We start from the raw sequence: 25,472 nt of genomic DNA on the forward strand, positions 1-25,472 counted from the left end.
GGATGGGGCTGACATCTCACAATCCCCCATGTAATAACCTCACAATCCCCTGAGGGGTCTTAACCCCCAGTTTGAGAACCCCTGGTTTACACAGATAATAACATAAGAACAGGCATACTGGGTCAGATTAATGGTTCATCTAGCCCAGTATCCTGTCTTCTGACAGTGACCAACACTAGGTGCTTCAGAGGGAATGAACAGAACAGGACACTTTTTCAAGTGACCCACCCCATCATCCAGTCCCAGCTTCTAGCAGTCAGCTGTTTAGGGACACCCAGAGCATGGACACCCTGAGCATTTTGACTAATAGCTATTGTTGAGCTTATTCTCCATGAATTTACCTAATTCTTTTTTAAATCCAGGTATACTTTTTGCCTTCGCAAGATCCCCTGGCAATGAGTTCTACAGGTTGACTATGTGAAGAATTTCCTTAAGTTTGTTTTAAACCTGATGCCTATTAATTTAATTGGGTGACCCCTGGTTTGTATATTAAGTAAAGGGGTAAACACTTCCTTATTCACCTTCTCCACACCATTCATGGATTTTATAGCCCTCTATCATATCCACACTTAGTCATCTCTTTTCTAACCTGAACAGTCCCTGTCTTTTTAATCTCTCCTTGCTTGGGAATCTGTTCCATACCCCTAATCATTTTTGTTGCCTCTTTCTGTACTTTTTTCCAATTCTAATGTATCTTTTTGGAGATGGGTCACCCATAACTGCATGCAGTATTCTAGGTATGGATTTATATAATAGCATTGTGGTATTTTCTATCCTTTTTGTAATATTTCCTATTCTCTATGGATGCAGTATGTCTACACTATGTGTTTGCACCAGTGCAGCTATGTCAGTGTAACTACTCCCAGTAAAGCCACCAATGTAGCAATTGGTGAAATAAAAGGTTAGCCCAGGACATGTGCACATCACTGAAAAAACAGGGACTGAAGATGGAAAGTGACCTCTGACACCAAGATTTTGGCTCTTTCTAGTGGATTTGTGGTAATATTTTCTACAGATGAGCTGAAACAAAGAGCTAAATCCTCAGCTGGTGGAAATCAGCATTAACTCCAACTGATTTTAGTTGCACCATACTGATTTAAACTAGTCAATGATCCAGTCCACAAGCTCTAGAGTTTCTACAGGCTGTTAAATCTGAAATTCAGTTATTACAATTTCTGTTTACTTCAACATTGAACAGAGCTTTCAGGAAGCAAAGCAAAACTGACCACTTCAGCCACTATCACTGACAAATACTCCCCGTCCTGCCGGTTCCATGGAAACACCAGGTACAATTAATAAACAATCAAGATACAGTTAGTGATGGCAGTGTTAGAGAGGAAACATCTGGATCCAAACATGCCTGGTGAGGAAACATGTGGGTCTTGTCAATTCCCGGGTGGTGTGATCTAGGAGTAGTTAGTGAGGAAACACCATTTACTAACATCTATTTTAAATGAAAACTGCAAAATGGTCAGATGCTTAAGAACTGCTTTTACAGAGGAAGCACTCTCTAAAGCATACAAAATTCAGTGGCAGAAAAATAAAATGGTAATTTAAAGCCTATTTTTTTCAGTGAAGGCAATGAAGTGCACATGTCCTGGGATAACTTTTTATTTCATCAGTTGCTACATTGGTGGCTTTACTGAATTTCTGCATCATGCCCACACTGCTATCCAGATGAGACAGATTGATTAAGAATCTGTCCCACATCAGAAGTTTGGACATAAACTGTCAAAGAGAATTTAATTCTCTCTTTAAAACCATGAAAATGATTGCATGAGGGTTACAATCATATTCCCTGTGGATGTTTCTCCACAATTTTATCATTAGAAATAAAATATTGGTGGCTTAATATTAAACTGGATAAGATAAACCTTAATCATGGGAACAACATTATAAAAATTTTGGTTTAAAACATTTTGACAGGAAACAAACAATCAATCCTGAAATGAAACATTTGTTAATGGGAGAATGTAAAGAGGAACAATCACATATTCCAAAATGCAGTCTCATTTTAAAAAACACAGCACTCTTTAGAAATTGCAACTATAAGCCATAAATGCAACAATACATTCAGCTTATCGTTTGGAAACTGGTATTTTGTCTTGCGAAACTTAGCAAAATATTTCAGTTAAATAAATTCAAGAATCAAATAACATTTTATCCACATGTGATTTTTAAAGGTAATTTCAATTGATACTAACCAACGAAGCTCAAAGAATCCAGTACCAGTGAAGAAAACACAAGACAAAGAGGTAGGAGAAACAATCATTTATCATTTTATAAATCCCTGACAAAGAAATTGTGATATCCTCCTTGTATTAGTTCACAGAGTTTAAATTCTCACTCTTTTGTATAGTTTTGTGGTTTCTTCGAGGCTGTACTGACATTAATTCAAACTTATAAAGGAGTAGATACTTCTTACCTTTCTTTACTTTTTAGTGAATTTACCTTTTTCACAGGAGAAATTTTAGTATAAGATGAATTTCAACTTGCACACTTACAAGTCACTGAAAAATTCAGATCCTTATTGTGTTTCAATATAAACAGTTTGACTATGTGTAAAGTTCCTAGATAGTATGGTGAATGGCATTTCAGAGGATACTTATTATAATCATGTTCACTAACATTTTTTAACCAATATGATGTTAAACATAGTTTTGCACCTATTATAGATGAGACAAGCTGATTTTAAAATGTCAGCCTCTCATGGTTAACTCCACCTTAGAGTTAACTATGTTCAGCTAGGACCTTTTTAAACATGACTTTCCTTGCTCACTAAAAGGACAAAATCATGTTTAACTTGGTATTAGTTGACATGTTTCTTAACACAATGCATTTCTCCAGCGTAGCCAAGACAGTTGATTTGTTCTCTCATTAATCTCTCTTATCCTTGGATTTTTGGAACTTTGTGCTCTTAAATCTTTTCCTCTAACTGCTTGTTTAGCAGCTCTGGCAATAGCTTCATCATTAACACTTTTCTATGTCAGATCCCCCCATATCTCTCTCCCATCCAGAGCTGATCAAAAAATAGGTTTGTCCTCCAAGCAAAATGTCTCTGAAAATTAAAAAAATTGTTTTCATCAAAATTTTCCATGGAAAATGTTGCCATTTTGGCAAAAAAATCAAAACCTGGAAATTTGTGTTTGAAAACCAAAAATTTTGATTGGGAAATGCAATTGTGGTGTCTCATAGTAATTGTAGATCAGGTGCTTCATGCCACCATTCTCCTGTATGGGCCAGGCCCACGGGCCAGGCCTCCCAAGATGCACCATGGTCTCATTTATTGGTGAGCTGCTGTGGTGCATCTTGGGAAGTCCATATCTGTGGTGCTCTATGGGAGATGTAGTCCAGCTGAAGAGTACCCAAAATCTATTACTTTTAAAAAATCTCATATTTTTGCATCTGACTCATAATTTTTGCATTCTTGGGATTGGCAATACTGGGAAGGAGATGACATCAAAGTAGGGTTTGGAGTCCATGTTCTCTGGGGGAGATAGAAAAGAGGGATACATGGAATGGTAGCAGAAGGCTAGAGAGTCAAGCATGGTGACTGAATGGGGATGCACAGGAATGGAGAACATGCAAAAAAGATCAAGGAAGGGTGGCAAGACACTGGAGGTCATGACATGGAGTGCAAACATCCAGGGAAAGGATGGAGACGAGGGGTAGGGGATTGGAGGAGGGGTTCTGGGGATGGAGAAAGGCAGAGTTTTATGGCTGTTAAACTCTAAACATTTAACATTTTCTAGCTATAAACCTTCAAGTTCCCAATTCTACAAAGACTGATGCACATGCTTAACTTCATGAGCTGCATGTAGACCCATTCCTTGAAAGTCAATGGGAGCTGAGCACTTCATTTCCTTAGATTGCTTTGAAAATCCCAGTAAAAAGACATGCCATTTTGATGGAGATCCTTGCAGCAATCCTTTAAAGCATGTCAGACACAGTAGTTCAAGATAAGTATCGTTCAGCTTCTCTTTAAGGAATTCCGTGAAGTTTTCATGTTCTACTATGGAGGCTGTTTGTTGTGAAGTTCAGAGTACTTCAAAGTAAATTTATATATAAAGCAGCTTTGTAACAGAGTTTCAGAACTTTTACTGTATCTCACATTGATTAGATTAAATTATAACAGTGATTAAACAAGACTGTAACCCTTCTCAGATCCACATGAAGTGTATGTAGCCTTCAAAAATAATACTTTTGTCTATTAGGCATCCACCATTTAATATACAAAACAAACAGAAACATCATAGAAAATAAAATTAAGTATGCTGTATATTATAAAAGGCAAGAGGATGATCAGATAATGGTCATGAGAGGTTAAAATTGAAAATACTGCTGAAATAAAAGTTGGTGTTCAGATGCTTTTAAAATAAAATGTGAATTAGAGATAGAAAAGAATATTAATGTATGATGTACTGTGTTTGCTTTCAAGCCAGGACCCTGCCTGTCAACTTTTTGGAAGAGATGTACACATTTCCAGTGCAGCATTATAATGAAAATGTATAAATCCTATTTTGGGAAAGAAGTCATACATAGTCTGAACACTAAAGGCATTGTTATAAGTCCAATAACCACCTTAACCATCCTAACACATGGGTGAGCTGGACTGGTTTCCAGCAATGAATTTGTCAGTGCTTGGCTGAGGCCTAAAGTGTTGTCAAGAGCTGGTACCTGGTCTGCCAGCATCACACTTAGTGCTACAAATTGCATTTCTATATCATAAGTAAGGTAGTTTCAGATCTCTGCAAAAGGCACAGTTTATTCATTCTTTAGTGCGATAGCATTTTTCCTCTGTTCCCCCCTCAAAAAACTGGGGTGCAGGTGGAACTATGTGCAATTATAAGGAAACAAAATAAGAAAGCAAATGCAAAATGAAGATTGACATAGCGTTAATAGCTTGCATATATTGCCCACAATGTGGTTTTCTGGATTATTATTTTTATGTATTATTGCTTATGAATTGCCCCCTTTCTGCAAACCCCTGCAAGTAATTTTACTTATGTGTATCTCATTGACTCAGTTACTGACATGCTACAAATCAAAATAAAGATATGGTCCCTGAGCGGAGGAGACTACACTCTAGGGTACTGATCCTGCAAACATCAAGTCCTCAGTGTAGAACTTAAAATCATGAGCAGTCCCATTGTCTTCAAAGGGACGACTCATTGTAATGCACTTTAATACACCTGGTAGTAAATTGCAGGATGGCCCTTAAAAGAGATGAAATTCTCTTGGCTTGATCCTACAAACACTTAGGTGAGTAATTTTGCTCAGGTGAATAGTTCCATTAGATCAATTCATGCCGCTGAAACTAATGGGGGAGGGTCTGCTTAAAAAGTGATGGCATGTTATGGGACTTCTCACATGAGTGAACATCGGGCCTTTCATTGTTATTTACTTGTTCAGTGTTGACTTTATTAAAACTGATGGCACAATAAGGTTGATTGATGTCAGTTGCAGGATGAGCCCCTAAGGTTATATATTTGTCATGGCTGTCACAAGAGTCACAGATCATGTGACTTTCATTGTTTAATATAAAATATCCACATTTTCACATTTTGAAGCTCTTGCACATGGGAGGGTGTGATGATGGTGACAGATCTCCTGGTGAGCCCCAGGGCTGCCCCTATTAAAACACTGGGCCGTGCGGAGGAAGTCTCATAATTAGTACCAGTGGTTGGCCAAAAGGGGAGTCACATATTCTCTGATTTTTCTTTGAGTGTGTTGAAAGAGTCAGAATGTTCAGAGCTGGTTTACATGTTATCTGCACAGTGCTGCTGCTCCTTCTGCCGAGGTAGAGAAGCTGTACTGAAGATGCAGCATGGCTATCTGCTGCTCAGACACATCAAAATAAGACAAAGTGCCGCCCTTCTTCCCCACCACAACCCATTGCTCCTGGAGAAATAGGCCTTGCTATGGGCAAGTCTGCACTTAAAACAATGTGTCGGCACAGATGCACTGGTACAGATGCACTGCTGTAGCGCTTTGATGAAGAGACTGCTCTGAGAGGAGAGAGCTCTCCTGTCAGCAGAGTTAATGCAGCTTCCCAAGAGGCAGCAGCTATGTCAATGGGAGAAGTTCTCATGACAACATAAGGCTGTCTACATGTGGTGAAGTGGGGGGAGGGGATTAGGTCGCTCAGGCATGTGGATTTTTCACCCCCCTGAGCGACATAGTTATACCAATATAGGTCTGTAGTGGTATATTGTATATGGGTTGAGACATTGCTCTGCACAGAAGATAGATGGTCTTCCCCCTCCCCCCAAAATAAAACAATGCTCATCAAAGTGCTAGCACGGAGTCTGTTAAAGGATCTAGGCTGGGTCTAACCATACCCTTTGCTTTCTGTGACTGTGATTGGACCATGTTAAATTTAAAATCTGGACCCAACTCATGTATGTTAGATAATCTTTTTGAGAAATGATACTTCTGTCAAATCTATTTGGTCCAGCCAGGAAAATTTTTTAAACATTTTAAATTTGTGATAATCACAAGATCTGAATTCTAGTTATCTCCATAAGGGTTTGTCTTCATTACAAAGTTAACTCAAGTTATACCTCAAGTGTTGTTCATAACTCAAGTCCACCCACACACAAAAATCCTTTAACTTGAGGGTGGTGGTGCTTTTAACTCTCAAGTTGGCTCACTGGTCAGGGGGTATATATTAAGGCCATGTCTACACTACAAAATTAAGTTGACCTAGCTTATGTCGGCATTATATCATTTGTGTGTGTCTAGACTTTGGTCCTTGTGTCAGCAGGGCATGTTCTCACCAGGAGTGCTTCTATCAATTGTACTGTCATTGTGGAGCGGAGCCTGAAAGCCAGTAACAGTCGACACAGGCTACGCAGTGTCTACACTTACGCTGCACCAAACTAACTACATCAACCTTGACTCTATGCCACTCATGGAGATGGAATTATTAAATTGGTGTAGTAGAATACTTACATTGGAAATAGTGACATTTAAGTGTAGATGCTTCTGTAGTTAGGTCAATGTAAGCTGCCTTGCATCGAGCTAACTCTGTAGTGTAGGCCAGACCTAAGCTCGAGTGAGCACAACTCACCAGCTGCTAACACAACCAATTTGCAGTGTGGATGCAGGCTAACTCCACTCAAAGTGCAACTAATTCTCCAATGCCTCCCCTCAATTTGCCCTATGTGCCCAGAAAGGATGGACAAGCTCTCCCACAACTCACTGGGAAAGAACTCATACAGGAGATGAGCTTACTGCAGCACACAGCACCATGGAATACGTTTTAATGCTATGCAGAAGTGAGTGCAGCACCACTATGGACACAGCAGCTCAAGTATTATTTCACAGCATGATTGCTTTCACTCGACAGATGTAACTGGAGAGTAGATAACTTTAATTAATTCTGCAGTGAAGACATAACCTAGCCGGGTGGTAGGATTGTTCTGTTGACCATGTTGACAGGTGTCAGAATCCTGCAGGGAGATTGATTCCTGCTGACTCATTGGGTATGTCTACACTACAATTAGACACCCATGGCTGGCCTGTGCCAGCTGACTCAGACTTGCAGGGCTTGGGCTAAGTGGCTGTATAATTTTGGTGTAGACGCTTCAACTCAGGCTACAGCCTGATCTCTGGGACCCTCCCACTTTACAGGGTCCTAGAACCTGGGCTCCAGCTCGAGCCCGGGAATCTACCTGGCAATTAAACAGACCCTGTGAGCCCGAGTCAGCTGGCACAGGCCAGCCACAGGTCTTAATTGCAGTGTAGACATACCCATCGTGGCAAATGTAGCACCATTAACTCAACCTGGACGATGAGAGAGGTGGGAGTAGCCTCTTTAGACAGAAGGAACTAGGGGGTAGGACAGAGAGGTCTATGCAGGGAAACTTTAGACCTTTAGTCATGGTTAGGGAGAGAGTTTAGGCTGTTGTTTTGATTACTGACAGTAAACACCAGGAAGATAATAGGTTTTGGATTAAATATAGTGTGTGTAGGTTGTACAAATCCAGGTGAGACTTCCACCTATGCAGCCAGTGTCTTCTTCAAGTCCTCTTCCTGAGTTGGTAAATGGTAACTGGCATTTTTAATTCATACAATATTTCCCCAAACATTTTATGTATAGAAGAGATAACATTTTGCCATTTTAAAAACTTATATTCCTTAATTCTTCCCACTATGGTCTCCTCATCTCTCTCACTCATTCATCCTCAGTTACAGTTTGGGTTTCTTTCTCAATTCTCCCTCCTTCATCACTTAGTCTTTTCCCTCCTTCTTTCAACCCAAAGTTCTTCTGCACTCTAGCACCTCCAGCTCATCTGTAACACAGTGCCTATGACCACAGGCTATCTGCAACCCCCAGCTTATCTGTTACCCAGTCTCTATCAACGCCAGTTCATGTGTTACCTGTGTATCTGTACCACACAGCCACACCAATCCATCTGCACAACGACAGATTCTCCTAGCCCATGTGAACCTTTCGTCCTAATGCTTTAAGAGTGAGGGTTTATCCTTGGTGTTTTTTCTCTTCTGCAGACAGAGGAAGCACAACAGCCCCTCCTGGCTGGAGGTTAGAAGAGTAGGATAAAAAACAAACAAACCAACAAGCCTGCCAGTGCCGTGGGCTGAGGATGAGCAGGCTGTGGAATGGAATTGAGGAGGTGAAGGGCATGCTCACATCAACGATCCTGACAGGAATAACTTTGCTACTGAAATCCAATGTAAATGTTGTTAGGTTCTTTGCTGGTGATTCTGTATTATATATTGCACTACAAAGCAGGGCAGGACAGACCTCAACTAAGATGCAGCTTGACTTCATCAAGGGTAAGTGAAGTGGAATATGCTAACGGGGAGAAGGCTGGACAAATGACTGCTGCTCAAAATAGAAATCTTTATGAATTTCACTCTCATGTTAGTGGTTATAATGTTACATCGGTCAAAGGATATAAATATTTAGATGGACTTGTAATAGATTAATTACATTGGCATATAAAAACAAAGTAAGGCCTAAAGAGACTTTCTTATGTGCAGTATCATATAAGATTTGTTTATACATTTGCTGGCATACTTTTCCTTGTTCGTGTCATTATAGAACATCCAGCTTCTTTATGGGACCCTTCAAATTAACTTTTAATTAATACATTAAGGACCATTCAAAGGAAAGCTTACATATATATAGATATATAGATATATAATATAGATATATATATCTATATATCTATCAGCAAACATTTTACTCAAGTTATGGCAAATGTTAATAGGTTTCTCTTGTGTTGACACAATCAATAGTGTTAAATATCTCTTTCACGTATATAATTTAATCTTCAGTTGATGGAACTAATTCTGTTTCAAAGAATAATAAATTCCATGAGACTGGATCATAAGAAGATGTAGAATTATGACATACTGGTGGTTTAAATATTTTTTTTCAGCTAAGATAATAACTGAATATTTTATCACCTAAGGTTAACTCTGCTACTGGGTTCACATTTGAAACTTATTCAATAACTGTTTACAGCCTATTATTTCTGAGGGATTAAAATGACACAAATTTCTGTCTTCATTTTTTACCTACTATTGTTATAAATCATACACAAGAGTACTGCAACTGAAATATATGAGTGTGAAAAATATTTCCCTACTATTCTCTTTCAGCTATGGTAATCTCAGCTGTTGTAAATATAGTAAATGCAAATTGTTCAAATAAATCTGATTTTCAAGTTGACACTGTCCCCTTTAACTAGAAAAGGCAATGTGGGCAGAGCTGGCCTTTTGCATTTCTGGAAAAGTCAGCAAGAGGACTCTTTCATCTCATTCCCACCCTCAAAAGTAAGTGACTTATTTTAAATAATAATAATATTTTTTTAGAAAGTGGGGGAGAATCATTTGGCTGGTACCAGCATCCTCTGCCGAAACCCATGTGGAGCACTGCATACAATTTCAACAGAATGGGTTTACTGTTAGAGACATTTCTTTCTCTCTCCTCCTCCCACCTCCTAAAAAGGTGACATGGTTGTGAAAAGAGACAACTCTTGCAACAAAGATGGAAATCTTGAAGGAGGAAAACATACCATCATTCAAATCTCTCCATGTGTCAGCACTTGTATCTGCTATATCTACTACTACCTCATTTCTGACCTGTAGCTGTCTGTTCTACTGAGTTATTGAAAATCAGGACAAAAATCATATAGCAGAAAAGTCAGTGTTTTGTCCCTTAACCTCTCTTTCCCCCACTTGTGTTCTTGTTTGATGCTATGAAGCTATTTATATTATTCCGAAAGGACTTTCAGGGACTATTAGCTAATGGAATTAGGAATGTTAGGGAGGAGTTATATTTTTTTAAACAATCAACTCTGTTCAGTGCTGTTACTGTTTGTGTGTGTGAGTGTGTGTGTGTCAGTGTCACTTCAACATAAAACGCTGCTTGAAGGCACACTAGCTGACATAATTGAAATGTATTAAGCAAAATCATAGTTCTTATTTAATACGCTGTAATGCTTTCTTTAAAGATATAGATCCTGATTCAATATTTTAATTATCAGAGAAATAGTAGTAAAATTTCACATTGCTAGTTTATTGGTTAATAAAATGTACTAATGAAAAAATGGAATTATTCATGCCCTTTTATTCTGCCATGGACACGTAAGCTGTAATTTTAAGTAGTTGTTTTCTGCCAGAGCTGCCTGTCATGGGTTGTCCAGTACCCTTTTATGTGCAACCAGCATTTATCACCGCTGTATTGGTTTCAGATTTTTACATAGCAATTTACATAAACCACTATGTTTTTTGAGGAAGGGGAAAGCAGAAATGTTTAATATTTGTTTACAATAATCTTTGTTTTGGCAGCAGTAATGTGTTGTGTTATGTTGGACCTCACTTCCAGGCTGAATTAAAAGAAGCAGAGGAATGCAAATAAAGTAAATTCAGTTTGAAAAGTTGATTTTATAATGAATTATTTATTTAAATGATATTGTGGAGCTCTCTTTTTGTTTGATACCCCTACAGCACAAACCAAGAGTGCTAATCAAGTTGAAAATAAATGAATCAGTAGTGCAGCATAATATGCAAGTACAGCTTCTGAATTGTCATGGTGAAATGAGTTAGTGTATTAAACAACACCTTTGGATTAAGGTTCTCATCTATAGCACTTTCTAAAAATGGTAACAGAAAACTCAATGTGCTTTGCAACAGGAGGAATTTTTGTTGATTTTTGTAGAAGTGCCATAATTGAACTGTTTATGAATAGTGCCTGAAATTTGCAATACTATCGCCTAGGCCATACCTGCTTAAACTTAAAACGGACAAACAAAAATGTAAAAGAGTGCTTCATACCTCTTAGAAAATTTTGGCTCTTGGGTAACTTCCAAGCTTGCTCACCTCACCCAATGGTGATTCTTGTCCTCTCCCTTCCTCAACTTTCTCTGTATATAAAAATGCTTAATGAGAAGATGGAATGTGATTCCCACCTCTACCTGAACCAAATTTTAAGATCCTTGGTAGATGATGACCATATAAACAGGATTTAGACTACTCTTATTGATGCGGTATCTGTATGCTGACTGGTATAAAAGTGGTGACTGTTTAAGCTACTATAAAATGATCAGGGCAGGTCAACTAGGAAAGGGAAAAAGCACAATATCCAGAATAAATTCCCTTTAAAATGTGGCTTTTCCCTAAGCCATGTTGGCATTTTACCCTCTTCACTTAACTTGGTTGGATTATCAGACATATCTAACATTATCATTTCTCTGCCATCTGGGGGCCTCTGGCACTGGTGCATCTCCATCCCTCCTATTCTCCGCCTGTGGCACATAATAGTCCAGTCTCCTATAGATTGTAATATCTTGATCTAATTTTAATTGCTGTGTTTAGTGTGTGAGTGGTGTTGGTGGCCTGTGATATACTGGAGGTCAGACTAGAGGATGTGTTGGTCCCATCTGACCTTAAACTCTATGACTGTATGACTTTACCCAAGATATGGGAGCTAATTGTCCTATTCCATTCAGCACCAGTGTGGCCTCAGCTGGAGTACTGTATCCAGTTCTGGGTGCCACAGTTTAAGACAGATGTGGGCAAATTGGAAAGAGTCCAGAGGACAGCAACAAAAATGATAAACTGTTTAGAAAACCTGACCTATGAAGAAAGGTTAAAAAGTATTAGCTTTGAGAAAAGAAGACTGAGAAAGGACCTGATGACTGTCTTCAAATATGTTAAGTGCTATAATAAAGAGGACAGTGATCAGCTGTTCTCCAGGACAAGGATTAATCAACTTAATCTGCAACAGATTTAGGCTGGATATTAGGAAAAACTTTTGAACTATAAGGGTAGTTAAGCACTGGAATAGGCTTCAAAGGTAGGCTGTGGAATCCCTGTCATTGTAGGTTTTTAAGAACAAATTGGACAAACACCTACCAGGAATGGCCTAGGTTTACTTGGTCCTGCCTCAGTGCAGTCGGTTGAACTACATAACCTTTCAAGTTCTCTTCCAGCCCTACACTTTTATGTTTCTGTGATTGCTGCAAAAAGATCTTTTGGGCCATATATCCATCTATAACTGGGACTAATATAGTACTGCCAACTCCACACATTCAAAAATCAGCCCCCCTACCCCCAGTCCCCCAAATGGCTTAAAATCATGAGAGTTTCAAAATAATAAATTTGGAGTTCTTTCTATTTGCCTTGTGTTTTCTGAGTCTTGAAGGGTTCCCACTTTGAAGCTTTTCTCTGAAACCATAAGGATTTTTTTAAAATGAAAGTTGAAATACTCACAATCACCTGACTCCAGGAACTGGGACTTTAATTAAAACACCAAATATTGTGAGACTTATGATAAAATCATGAGTGTTAGCAAAACTGTGATAAGTTTTCCATATCTGGACAGGAAAAGAACATTGAACACAGTTTTTTCACTTGGAGGTACAATTTTCCCCTGACTCCAAAGGGAACAATGTTTGATTTAGATAGATATAAATAGAATAAATATATCCTTATGAGCCGCTGCTGCCTACTTGGTCAAAATATTTCTTTAAAAGTGCCTAAACTATCCTGTTATTTTGGAGCTAAAGGGCCATAACGTAATGAGGAGAAAATACACACACACACACACACGCACACATGTGCACACACACACACGTGCGTGCACATACCTCTACACACAACAGGATGGAGTGTTTGATTGGGAAGAAGCAGGAGTGTAGAAAACAGATCTATGATTATACAGATCTACTTTTCAAAATCAGCTCTATAGAGGGCTTAAGGGTGTGCCAATACTAGAGCTTTGTGGCCTGGGAGGAAGGAGTAGGGGAGAAAACTCCATGTCCTCCAAGCCCCTGTAGACATCCCAATTCCAGCTTTGTTTTTGGAACCAAAATGTGATCCATTGTGTTTATAATATATGTGCCAGAATATTCTCATGATACCAGACAAACACATAGAGGGGATAGATTCTTACAGGTGTCTGAGCCAGCCAGAGGCCTAAAGGCCAACTTTCAATGAAAAACAAAAAATTAATTTACTTATGCAAAATATAGTTTTACACATGTGGTAGAGCTGGCAGGAATGTCTCTGAATCTCAGTGAATGTGACATCTTTGCTAAGATCCTCCCACTTGTGGGTTTTTGCTCAAAGTCAAAGTGGCTATGAAAGATTGCTTTTATAGTTACATTTAAAAAATGCTTGAGTCTGTCTTTGAATTCACACTGATTTTTGAGACTGATGCCCATATAAATATAGATCATAATAATCATTAAACCACTTTTTATAGAGTAATGTAGTTCTTCACATCAAAACAAGTTAAGAATATGAAAAATATTACAATGGCATTAGCTTAGAAAAACTGTGAAGAACATAAAAGCACAATGCACTAGGGAAATACAGTTTAATTTTTTCTGAACTGATTCAAAATGGAAGGTTTCAGATTAGTTCAATAAAATGAAATATTCCAGTTAAGACTGAACCGAGCAGAAACAAAATATTTCATTTTGATTTTCCTGACAGAAAATTGAAAAATTTCAGCACAACTGAACACAACACAAATTTCTTGGGGAAATTTTTTATTTTTTTCCGAAACTGCATTTATCATCTGAAAACTATTCTTCCAGAAAATTCTTGACCAATTCTACCTATTATTTTGTAACCCTTTTCTATCATTGCAAATAGGTAACAAGCATGCTAGGAGTAAGTATGATGAATTATTTTAAAGTTAATTGTATTGCATTTTACTTGACATTTTATAACCATAATTTACAGCTATATTTAACTTGCACTCGAATCCCCTGAATAGTAAGAGATTCAATATTTTAGAGTCTGGATGGAGGGGCAAGAGGAGAGTGTCCAGAAAAGCCACCAGATAGAACTGTAAGGTTAGCTCGAGTTCCATGCCAGTCTCAGAGACTCATGACAACAGAAAGTCTACCAGACCAGGATGATGCACGTGTCAAAAACTTTGCAACTTCCCCTCTGTTAAGGGGCCTGTATGTGGCCAATACAGACCCCAAAGGAGAAAATCTTGGCCTGAGGGGGAACATGGGGAGAGTCATCAGGGATGCACTTGAACAATGTGCCCCTCACAGCCTCTGCCAGGGGAGCTCCAGTGGATTTCTCCTCCTAAAAATGGAGTGTTCTCTTTCTTTCCTGTCTCCCTTTTCCCCAAGAAAACAATGAGGGAAGGTTTCAGAGTAGCAGCCGTGTTAATCTGTATTCGCAAAAAGAAAAGGAGAACTTGTGACACCTTAGAGACTAACAAATTTATTTGAGCGTAAGCTTTTGTGAGCTACAGCTCACTTCATCGGATGCATTTGGTGGAAAAGGGAAGGGTAGCTGTGAAGCTAGCTCCTGCCCTCATTTAAGATGGATCTGACTTGGAGCATGGAGGGGGCCAAGCTGGCTCAGAGAGGTGTAACATCTCCCTGCATCCATTTCAGTGAATCTGGCACACAAAGCCTATTTTCAGAATGTCAGAGTTGACATGTTTGTCTGCCACAAGGTTAGTGCTCAGTCCTTCTTTAGGATGCCTAAATGATCATCACTACAGACCTTGTAAAATCAGGCACTGCTGGAACATGCATGCCTAGCAGCCAGTCTGACAAGATACATAGCAATGAGCACTAGACCAAGAGCAAGGCATTAGCATGTTTCTCTGGCTTCCCTTCAGTCAATTCACATGGATGTAGAGTCTAACTGCAAAGGAGTCTGTAATCCCCAGATATTTGAGAAAGTGAGTTGGAGATAAATGGGCTATTGATTTTTTTTTCTTTCTCTTGCTCACTGTCAAAGATTCAGTCGGTCCGTGACAGCAGCATTGGTAGTCTCAGATCTGCTTGCATATCTAGGAAACTTCTCTAGATGAGTTCCTACAGAATATTTTCAATATTCTGTGACTTTCAGATCTGTCAGTTTTGCACAGCTCATTTTGAGTGACATGGCAGGGTGAAGAGTGAATCAAAATTATTAGGATTCTTCCAGTGATGTGGAGGATTCATGGTAACTATTGGTGCAGAGGTTTCATTCGATCTCTGGGTGACATTTTAGTATTTCATAGCTTTTTGGAATGGTTGTGCAATAATAACCAGCTAACTTAAAAGGATACCTTCAGACCTATTAATAAAATCACACCAAGAACATCCCTTGAACACCAAATAGAGTCAGATATAGAGATGCTGTAGTTTAATACTGTATTTAGAATTAATTAGTGGGATGGTTTGAGTATTACCTCTGGAGAGCAGTTGACTAAAATGTCTATAATATTTTTTTACATTGCTGTTTCTACAGAGTGTTTTCACCAAATGTGATGTATGTAATCTTCACAAGCACAGCTCTACAATGCCATAGTTACAAAGAAAAATCTTGAGGTCCTGGCTGTGGAAAACCTCAGTGCAGTAAAGTGTGAGCACAACCAGAGTAAGGACATAAGGATTTAAGCACATAGTAAATATCATGGGACAATTGTGGTAGGTATTGTTAATTTAGTAACTAAAGCACAGTGATGTCATTGCTGATATCAATAGCATCCAAGGCCACTGCATTAGAGCCCAGTAAACTCACTGGAAAGACTCTCATGGACTTTATTGGACCTTAAATGAATGTCACTGTTGTCATCTGTTTGTAAGACTTATAAAATACAAAACAAAAAAGATAAAATGAATCTTTAAACCCATTATTTCATCAATTCTCTCTGTCCCCATGTTTATTAGCCACAAACTTCATTCATTGGAGCATACATGGGTTCAGAATTGTGAATCTCTACAAAGAAGGGAAGACCAAAAGAGAAAATATTCTTGAATGACAGGTTCTAAATAATTGGAAAATATTTACAACTTTGTTTAATATAGTAAAACAGCCTCTCACTTGCTTTTTTCCTCTTGGATCTAACAAGCCTCTTCCTTTCTGCCTTTATCTTTTGTATTCATGCTGGTCCTCTAGCTAGGAAAGAAACTGAGTGGATTAGTATACAAAGGCTGAAGCCTGTGTCACAAAGGGAATAATTCACTAATAAGTGCTCAGCAGAAACAGTTTATTTTTTAAAAACACAAAAGTACCTTCCTATAACCCACATAACGTTGTTGGGATCACAAAGCTGTCCTGAACTGGGCTCTTTTTACAGTGAGGCAGTAGTGTACTACCTCTGTGCTACCAAGACTGTAAGGCCTTGACTAGCTACACGTATAAGTTGTACCACTTTCCAGTATAATTAAAGCAGCACAACACTCTAGTGTGGACATAGTTATACTGGTATAACTAGGTTTATACTGGTATAGCTTATTCCTGTACAGGAAGGGGAATAAGTTATACTGATATAACATTGTTATTTCAGTATAACTGCATCCACACTAGGGCTTATACAGGTATAACTCTTTCAGTAAAAAAAATCACACCCATAACTGAAATAACAGTACACCTGTACAAAAGCTGTGTGTAGACCAGGACTCAAGCTCAGGACAACCCCTGTTTCTGCATCCATGCTGCTGTTCCTCCCCACCTGGAGCCACAGGGCTCTTATAGCAGTGTATGTGGAATTTTGCATTTGTGTGTGATGAATTAATGGCGATATTATATATTTACTATGGTGAAATCAGACAAAGCATTAAGGGCCAGATTACGTGTAGTCCTTACACTGGCCTGCAGGGGTGCAAGGGGAACCACAAAGGGCCTCCCTCAATAACCATCAGAGCACCTTGAGAAACAGATTGTGCCTTAGATGGGAAACAATTTGTCCTATGATGCTGCTAGGGGCACGGGTTTCACACTGCCCCCTATACAGGGCTGTGGCACAAATGCCCTGCTCTAACCATAAATTGTTCAGCCTTTCCCCTGCCCCACCCCTGAACACCCTAAAAAAAAAAAGAGGAAACTAGGGAAAAAACAGTATTTAAATCAATTGACACACCATTTTAAAACTAGTGTTGTTTTCTTTCAGGAAGGAAAATAAGAACCATTATGCTTTACAGAGTGTTTTTCCCCTCAAATAAAGCAGCTACTTTATTAAGGGCAGCTTTTGTACATGACTTGAAAACAGCTACGGATTCTAGAAAAAAAGAAATGCTAGAAATAAGTTTAAAAAAAAGCAACAGCTATGTTGATGGCCAGATGCCACTGCCATCAGGTTATTTTTATATAATAAATGTAGCCCAGAATTACTCTCACACATTGTTCTTTAGAAGTCTTCTAATTAAGGAGTTTTCTTGAAGGTCACAAACGGTAATCAGATTGGCTGAGGAATGCTATTTGGCATCAAAAAAGCCAGATTACTGACAGCAATCTTTACAGTAAAAAGAGAAATACTGGTATATTTATGGCTTTAATTTTAGCAAAAGTACGGGAATGTCCTGTGATTTTTTATTTATTTCTTGAACTACTTTTGAATGTTAATATTCTCCTGAAGACAGTTTCAGACAGATTGCTAGGCTGCCGCTCTACTCAGTGAAGCAGAATCTACTGAAGAGTTGCTGAGGCAGAACTGAAATCATGGCTCGCCTCAAAGAAATGACAGTATTGTCAACTAACTAATACTTCTAACACACAAACAGCATTCTTGTATAACATTGTTTTTTATGTAAAAGTCTAAGCCTTTTAAAGGCAGCTCTAGTGCTTTTAGGTGTTCATCCAGTTTCTCTGCAGTCCCTGCTACTTTGCACTTACATTGCGAACAAGGTAAAGAAGAATGGAAACTAAAGATACCTGTAACTACCCGTAACAGCTGCAGAAGGAAATGGGTCGGGTTTTCTCTCTACTAGATGAAGGTACTTGTATAACAAAAACTGTATGCCCTATTTTACTTATTTATTTAATAAATAACCTTTATATTTTACATGCCTGGTTAATACTGTTTATATGCAATATTTCCTGGATAGAGGGTAAGAATTTGTGACATGGAGATCTAAAACCTACTAAAATTCAATGTATCTAAAATAAATTAGTACAAAGTATAGTGACCTTTACTGTTTTTTATATTTATTTTTTGAAAAGTTCATTAAGGTTAACAAAGTTAACCTCTACTAATGAAAGAAAAAGGAATGTAAAATATATTAGTCTCATTGAGCAGCAGATTTCTTAATTTGGAAAGATTTGTAACTGTAATAGGATTATTTTTTCCCAGTGGGATCCAGCCTAATCAAATATTTTAATAACATGTTAGCTTAAAGGGCTTTAACATTTAATATATTATGGACATGCCTTAGCAATATGCAACGGGGAAAGAATTACAATGTTAGCATTTGTAAATTTTGCTAGCTACAATGCTAGCTGTAAACTTTTTAGAAGGAAAAGTACATGGAGACAAAGAGAAAAGGAAATAGTGTATTTTGTATGGGGTTCAAAATAGGGGCCAGGTCCTCAAATGGTGTAAATCCATTGAAGCTATGCTGATTTATACCAGCTGACTCTCACATGCTGTTCCTTTTGTTTAAATCCAATTAGCCAGTAAAGCAAGCAGTTACTTCAGCAAAGTCAGTTGCTAATTCTGGCACTCAGTGGTTCCCCCAGTAACTTTGCCCCATGTGCATATGCATTACAATAGGGTGTCTCATTAAATGAATACACACAGCATATATACGGTAATACAAAATGCTACTTCTATACATCTAAGGTAAAAGATACAGGTGCAGTTTAAATATACTATTCAACATAATTACAGTGCACAGTGTTATTGGAGAGGCAGCCAAAGAAAAAGTACAGTTCCTTTTATAGTAATATAATAATACTACCCCTGAAATCCAACTAACTCCATCAAGTTGCTTTAACAAAGTTAGTCACTGATTCTTGCACTATGTGGTCTTTTTCTTGCCAGACCACCAGAGGCTCTGCCCCTAAAAGCTGTTGGGAAGAAGATGAGGATGCGTGTGTGCATGAGGGCCAGTGGCAATCTGCTGGTCCTGGGTTCACAAATAGGAGAGGGTGAGGCAGTGTAAAGTAACTCAAGAGTCACTGCAGTCACACTCAGACTGTGCAGTGACTGTTGTGAGGGTCACAGTGCGATATTGTACATGAGGGTTGTGAGGCATAAGTAGATACCACAGTGGGCATATTTAATACAATTTGTCAATTTAGTGGCTATTTTTGTGAAGTCATATGTATTCCGGGTGGCTCTGACATGTCTATCACTACAATAGAGTTGTGAGTGTATGGAAAAAATCTTTGTGCAGATGTTTAGAATAGGGATGTTTGAGTGTGAAGAAGCTTGGGTGGTGTTTATATGTAAGGAAATGCTGTGATTAATCTGCTAAACTAGAAAGGATAGTATAGAAAAATAGTACATGTGGCTGTGACACAACTTAGGTCTTGCATGTAATCACATGATTTACATTACACTAGATAAGCCATAATGGAAACCCACTTGTGCCATTAAATCCATATAGTTACATGATATTATGCATACTTGTGAGGCACCTGGTGAAGTCACAGAGACAAATTCTGCTCTTAAGAATGAAGTCAGTGAGTTTGCATGGCTGTAACTAAGGGCATATGTCAAAGTGGGTCAAAACTATAAACTGTGTATCTATATGGTTAGCTTCCTCTCTGATACAGCTCATTTTAAAGGGTTGCCTGTTAATTTTAGGTAATTTGCATAAAACAACTATATAGCAGGTGATTTATTAAACAATAGAGATAAATGTAACCTGGAATACATTTAACCTGGAATTTCATTTTTAGTCTGTGGAAAGGGAATTTTATATGGAAGTTTTATAAAAATAATAATTTCAGAATTTTTATCTCTGAATTTCCTTTGCTGATGTCTTTAAAAGCCTGGAGAGTATGCATTCTTCATCACACCTAGAAATAAAGGGCCAAATCCTCAACTGGTGTTAATCTGTGGATCACCACTGACTGCAGTGGACCTTCTTCAATTTATATAGGTGGGGTCTAGCCTAGAATTTCATTTGCTACCGAACATCAGATGTGTTTCAAAAATTAGGCGGTTTTGCAAATGTTTGACTCTGTTCACTGCAGTGTTTATACGCAAATGTATAAGAATTGCAAAAAACACAACACATTGAATGGTAAAGGGTGAGATTCTAATTGCACAAAAGTCAGCAATTTGAGATTTCAGGTTCCCTCTTTTATATATATCTTACAAGAGTCTTTCATAAAACAAACACAAATCCTATATTAAATTATATAAAGTAGTATTTTATATAAATGGTAATAGAAAAAGGTGGAGTTTAAACATAACAGTGCAAAGTCCAATTCAGTTACAAACACAGTGGTTTTGGAAGAGTGACATTTAAAAAAAGAACAGTTCCTTTCTGTTGTCTTCTTGATCGATCAGCTCTCAGAGAGGGTGCACCGATCACAATACGCCATTCGTGTTGTTCTAGCCATTCCTTCAGCCACTTGCTGGCCAGGCTGTCAGTGGCAATGGACACCCAATTAGCATAGCACACTGCAGCCCAGAAACCCTGAGCTCAAGTGATCTGCCAGCCTTAGCCTTCCAAATAGCTGGGATTACAGGCACACGCCACCATGCCTGACTCCTTTCCATTAGTCTGTTATATTGTTTTCAAAATAAGCTTGAAAGCTTTGCCATGAACCCTAAAAAGAAATAATTAAAAAACACGACAATTTTCAATGAAAGTTTGCCTTTTTCAAAACCGTGTTGGAAAGCCTAGAAATGCTGATTTAAGGTGCACTGACCTTAACTCTGGCTGCATATTCCTAGTAGCCTGTGCCCCAACTTTCTAAAGCAGTTTCATGTATTCAATAAGTGCATCTGTATCAAAGCTAGTAACCTTTTCAACTCAATATACTTGGGTGATTTGATTCCTGCAGGGGCACCTCAAACTTTAACAGTTCACCTTCAGATTTTCAGGTCGGTGATTTCTGTAGCATGAGATAGGTAACTGAACCAGCAATGATATACAGGTTAATAGCATCCAGAGTAGATGTCCTGTCATTGTAGATTGGGTAAGTCTGGGTGAAACTAGGGACAGTTTGATTGATAGTGATAACCTTGCCACAACCTTAGCGATGGAGAGAGACTGTCCAAAAGAGTGAGAGATCCTAATGTAATTCAAATGTGCAAGGGGACAGAGTTAAGCTGGCTGTGGTAACTCTAATTCTGTTTCCTGACTTGTTTGAAATAAAAGTTCAGTCCCTATGTGGCAATAACATGGTCCTTGGTATGTTTCAATTATTGTTTCAAGGAAAATGATGTATTCCATTAAACCAGACCTCCACTGATTTCTTCATCTCTGCCTAATCCACAAAAACAAAATAAAACCTTCTGGGCTGGCATTAATCATAAGCATTTGTGTTCTTTTGTTTTAAAAAATGTATATCTACTACAACCGAGTGCCTTAGATTGAAAGTGCCATCTCAGCCAGAACTATAATAAAACGAGCTAATGGTTATATGCATGTTAGCAAAAATGAATGGTAACAACAGAGCCGGATGTGGACAGAAAGGTATTCAATTGTGTACTCATTAAATGAAGGATTATTCATATCAGTGAGGAAATCATTTCAACAAGAAATTGAACTTGAATGCCTTTAACTCTAAAAGCTACTTATTGAGTTAAAGGCTAATCGGTTTGCTCAATCAGTCTTAATTCTACTTAAGTCATATAGACAGCAGCCTGGTGCTTAGACAAACCTCTGTTTATAATATTTTTTTCCCTTGGGGATCTGTAATCCAGGTAATAACCTGGCCAAGCTCTGGCTGGCTTTTAAAATCAACAACAAGAAACATATTCAGATCACCACAGTCCTACCCTTTTTTGGTCATCTGACAGCTGCCACTTCAGTCATCTTTCTGTGATGCCTATAATGTATTCCTCTCTGGATCAATGAATACTTTTGCAATATCACTATTTGAGTTTTACACAATTAGCATCAATGTTTCATAAACCACTCCATAGACAAGAAGGTGAAAAATAATGAGGGGTGGAAGGATGGTCTTGTGGCTAACGGAAAAGTGGAAAATCTGGCTCCGATCACTGACTTTGCCGCTATACTTCCTGTGGGCCCTTTGGCAAGTCACTTAATCACTCTCTGCTTCCATTTCTCAGTCTCTAAAATGGAGATGATAATATCATTTGTATCATATCTCACAGAAGTGGGGATCAAGGCCTGTTGTGCTATGTGCTGTACAAACAAATAGAAAGACAGCCTGTGCTCCAAGAAGCTTGCAGAGTAAGATGCCACCCCCCCGCCCAAAATCTGTACATGAAAGGGACCCTTTATGCACAGAACTCCCCAGAACTATGTGGAAAAGTTGCTTGGGTACTTTTGAGGCACTATACCTTCCATCTCCCAGGCCCCCCAAAGATCTCCCCATGAATCTAGGATCTATACTGGGAAAGGGGATGCAGGCTGGAGGAGAAGAGGGTAGGTTGTGGATGGGATGGATGCACAGGTGTTTCCCAGAGAAGATAATACAACCTAAGGTTGTATTAGCATTTCCCTGTAGCCCTCTACACTGGGGGCAATTGTTGCCATGAGGAGTCCCTGGTACACAGCTCCAATGGAGTCACGCTATCAGAGTGCTGTAGGAAGCTGCTAGAATCACTTAGCCAACTCTTTGAGACCCAGGGATTCCTACACGAAGGGAACCCACAGCTGCTTAGGAATGGTGCAAAGAAGCTGGACTGGGAGCTGAGAATCTGTCCCTACATGTTTGTTTGCGCTATGGGCAGTGTAAGATCTCTGAGGTCCTTAGGTAGTCATTTCCTTGCTTTCAGAAAGGTGAGTTTTGTAAATGATGTGAAAGATAAGCACTTTGCTCTCATTTTAGCAACATTTTGTTGTTGGATTTAACTTTTATATTGCAGTGGCCACAGTTAGGATCAGAGCCCCATTGTGCTCCAATGAACTCCAGTATGAATTTAGGAGAGACCCTTTGTGCTCCAAAAAGCTTACAAGCTTTGGTTAAGTGTTGGCAAGAATTATGCGTAAGAAGTAGCCTTAACTGGCTTTTGTGATTACTTTTTTTGGTGTTGGTGCATGTAGTTGTAGCATGATAATGAGCAGTCTGGGGCTGAATGGCTGCCTATAGTGCTAAACTGGGGACAAGCAGGGATAACCTGTAGCCATCATACCTTATATGGATTTCATAATGTAGGTATGTTTAGGCCTTGCCAATGCCTGAGGTGAGACTAAGAGAAATGTAAGTACTGTAGGCAGTGCTGATGATGATTTTGGTAGGGACATTCTAACAGCCACGTTTGGGCACCCATTTGAATATACTTCACTTTACTCATTGATTTCAGTGGGACCATATGTAAGGATGGCATGATCTGGCCCTGAGTCAATACTGACCTAATGACACTACATGGCACTACGGCATGCTGTGAAATGTGATACCTAGCTCCTGACCCACTGTACTTACTAAAAGATCACAGGTTGAATTTCAGCATGATGTAAGGGCATTAACTAATGTTGGGCTACATTTGAGACTGAACTGCCTCCCTAAAATTCCTCTTGTTTCAAATGAAGAAGCTATTTTCCCTGTCTTTTATAAATGCCATGTTGTGCTATGGGAACAGAATGGCTGCCAGCATCCAGCTCAGAGGTATCTGCATTTCAGCTGTATGTAAAAGATCCCTGTCTGTGTCATCTGGGTACCTTTGGAATCATTATGAATGAAAGGTGTTAAAAATTATATTATTTTCTGACCCTCCTCTTCCAAAACTGCTGGCACAGTAATGACACTCTTCTCCCAGGTGGAATGAGACACAGTCTGCTTCAGACCTGTCCTTTTGGTAGCTGACCTTTTAGCAGTGTTCTCTGAGCAGTGTGATTGGAACTCTGACACTTCCCCTTGAAGATAGGGAAAATTCTATATCAATCCAAATGGTACATGATCAGGAAGCTACTCCAATCACATTTAGGCCCAGTACTTAGCCATCTTATAGCCAAGATGTCTGTTCATGCTATTTAACAGTAATATTAGGCCTTTCATATTATGAAACAAATAAACATGTTCAGAAAATAATAATAGTGGAATGGAAACAACCATGGGGTTCTTTCCCATATGACCTCTGTGTTCAGATGAGACCACACACAAAAATAAGGTGCTTTCCTAGCTAAAAATTTTTTCCCTTTCCCTGCAGATAACACAAGTACATCTAAGTGACTTCTACCATGGCCTCAGCAAATTGATGATTAAAAGAAGGAAACTGTGGGATTACTTCTTTCAGCTTCCCTGGACAATGGAAGGAGAGCCAATCACCTCTACTTTGTTGCCTCCTGGGAATGTTCCACAAGACACTAGCTTGACCCTGGAGCAGAAGACTACATTTGTCTTTGTGATCTTATTATTTATTTTCTTAGGCATTCTCATTGTCCGATGCTTCCGAATTCTCTTAGATCCCTACAGGAGTATGCCCACCTCCACCTGGGCTGACGGCCTTGATGGGCTAGAGAAAGGCCAGTTTGATTATGCCCTGGCTTAGACTGACAACTCAGAAATATTATTTAGAGGAGTATGTTTTTTTAAAAAAACCCTGGAATGTAGATTTATTTTCCCCCAATTTTCTCAGACATTATAAAAGCCTTGCATGACTGCACAAAATATTAATCTGTTTTTAAATAAACATCAAAGCGAGTTAAACATTTGAAGGTAGAATCTGGTGATTCTCCTAATGGAGGGAAAAAATAAAGCTATAACTGTGCTTCAAAACATTCAAAACATATTGGAACAATATATAACATAGATGGTATCTTATGACTCAGAATAATACTTTGATTTGTAGTTGCTGAAGAAAGCCTTATTGTTTGAAAGTAGCTTTTTTACAAGCATCAGGAGATTTACAGGTTGGGTAGGAGTGTTTTTTTATGAGTTGTATGTGGCAATTAAATAAACTGTTAACGCCCCACTGGTTTTAAAATAAATGTACAGGAAGGTGGGGGTGGAAGGAAGTTGAAGAACCAAACAGCAACCATTTGGCCTAGTGAGATGGAGCCTATTCCTAGTTCTGTGACTTGCCTGCTGGGTGACCTTGGGAAAAGTCATTTCACCATTCTGTACCTCAGTTTCCCATCTCTAAAATGGAGATAATAATG

General features: G+C 38.7%; 1 protein-coding gene across 1 annotated transcript; it reads left to right on the forward strand.

The window, feature by feature from the left end:
* Positions 1-14,855: 14,855 nt before the first annotated feature.
* Positions 14,856-25,267, forward strand: CTXN3 (cortexin 3). Its single transcript, XM_038403264.2, has 2 exons — positions 14,856-18,215; positions 24,521-25,267. The coding sequence occupies exons 1-2, from the start codon at positions 18,210-18,212 to the stop codon at positions 24,860-24,862; spliced, it is 348 nt and encodes a 115-aa protein (XP_038259192.1). The 5' UTR covers positions 14,856-18,209; the 3' UTR covers positions 24,863-25,267.
* Positions 25,268-25,472: the final 205 nt, after the last annotated feature.

This window comes from Dermochelys coriacea, chromosome 5 (assembly GCF_009764565.3).
Source record: "Dermochelys coriacea isolate rDerCor1 chromosome 5, rDerCor1.pri.v4, whole genome shotgun sequence".
Classification (NCBI taxonomy): Eukaryota; Metazoa; Chordata; order Testudines; family Dermochelyidae; genus Dermochelys; species Dermochelys coriacea.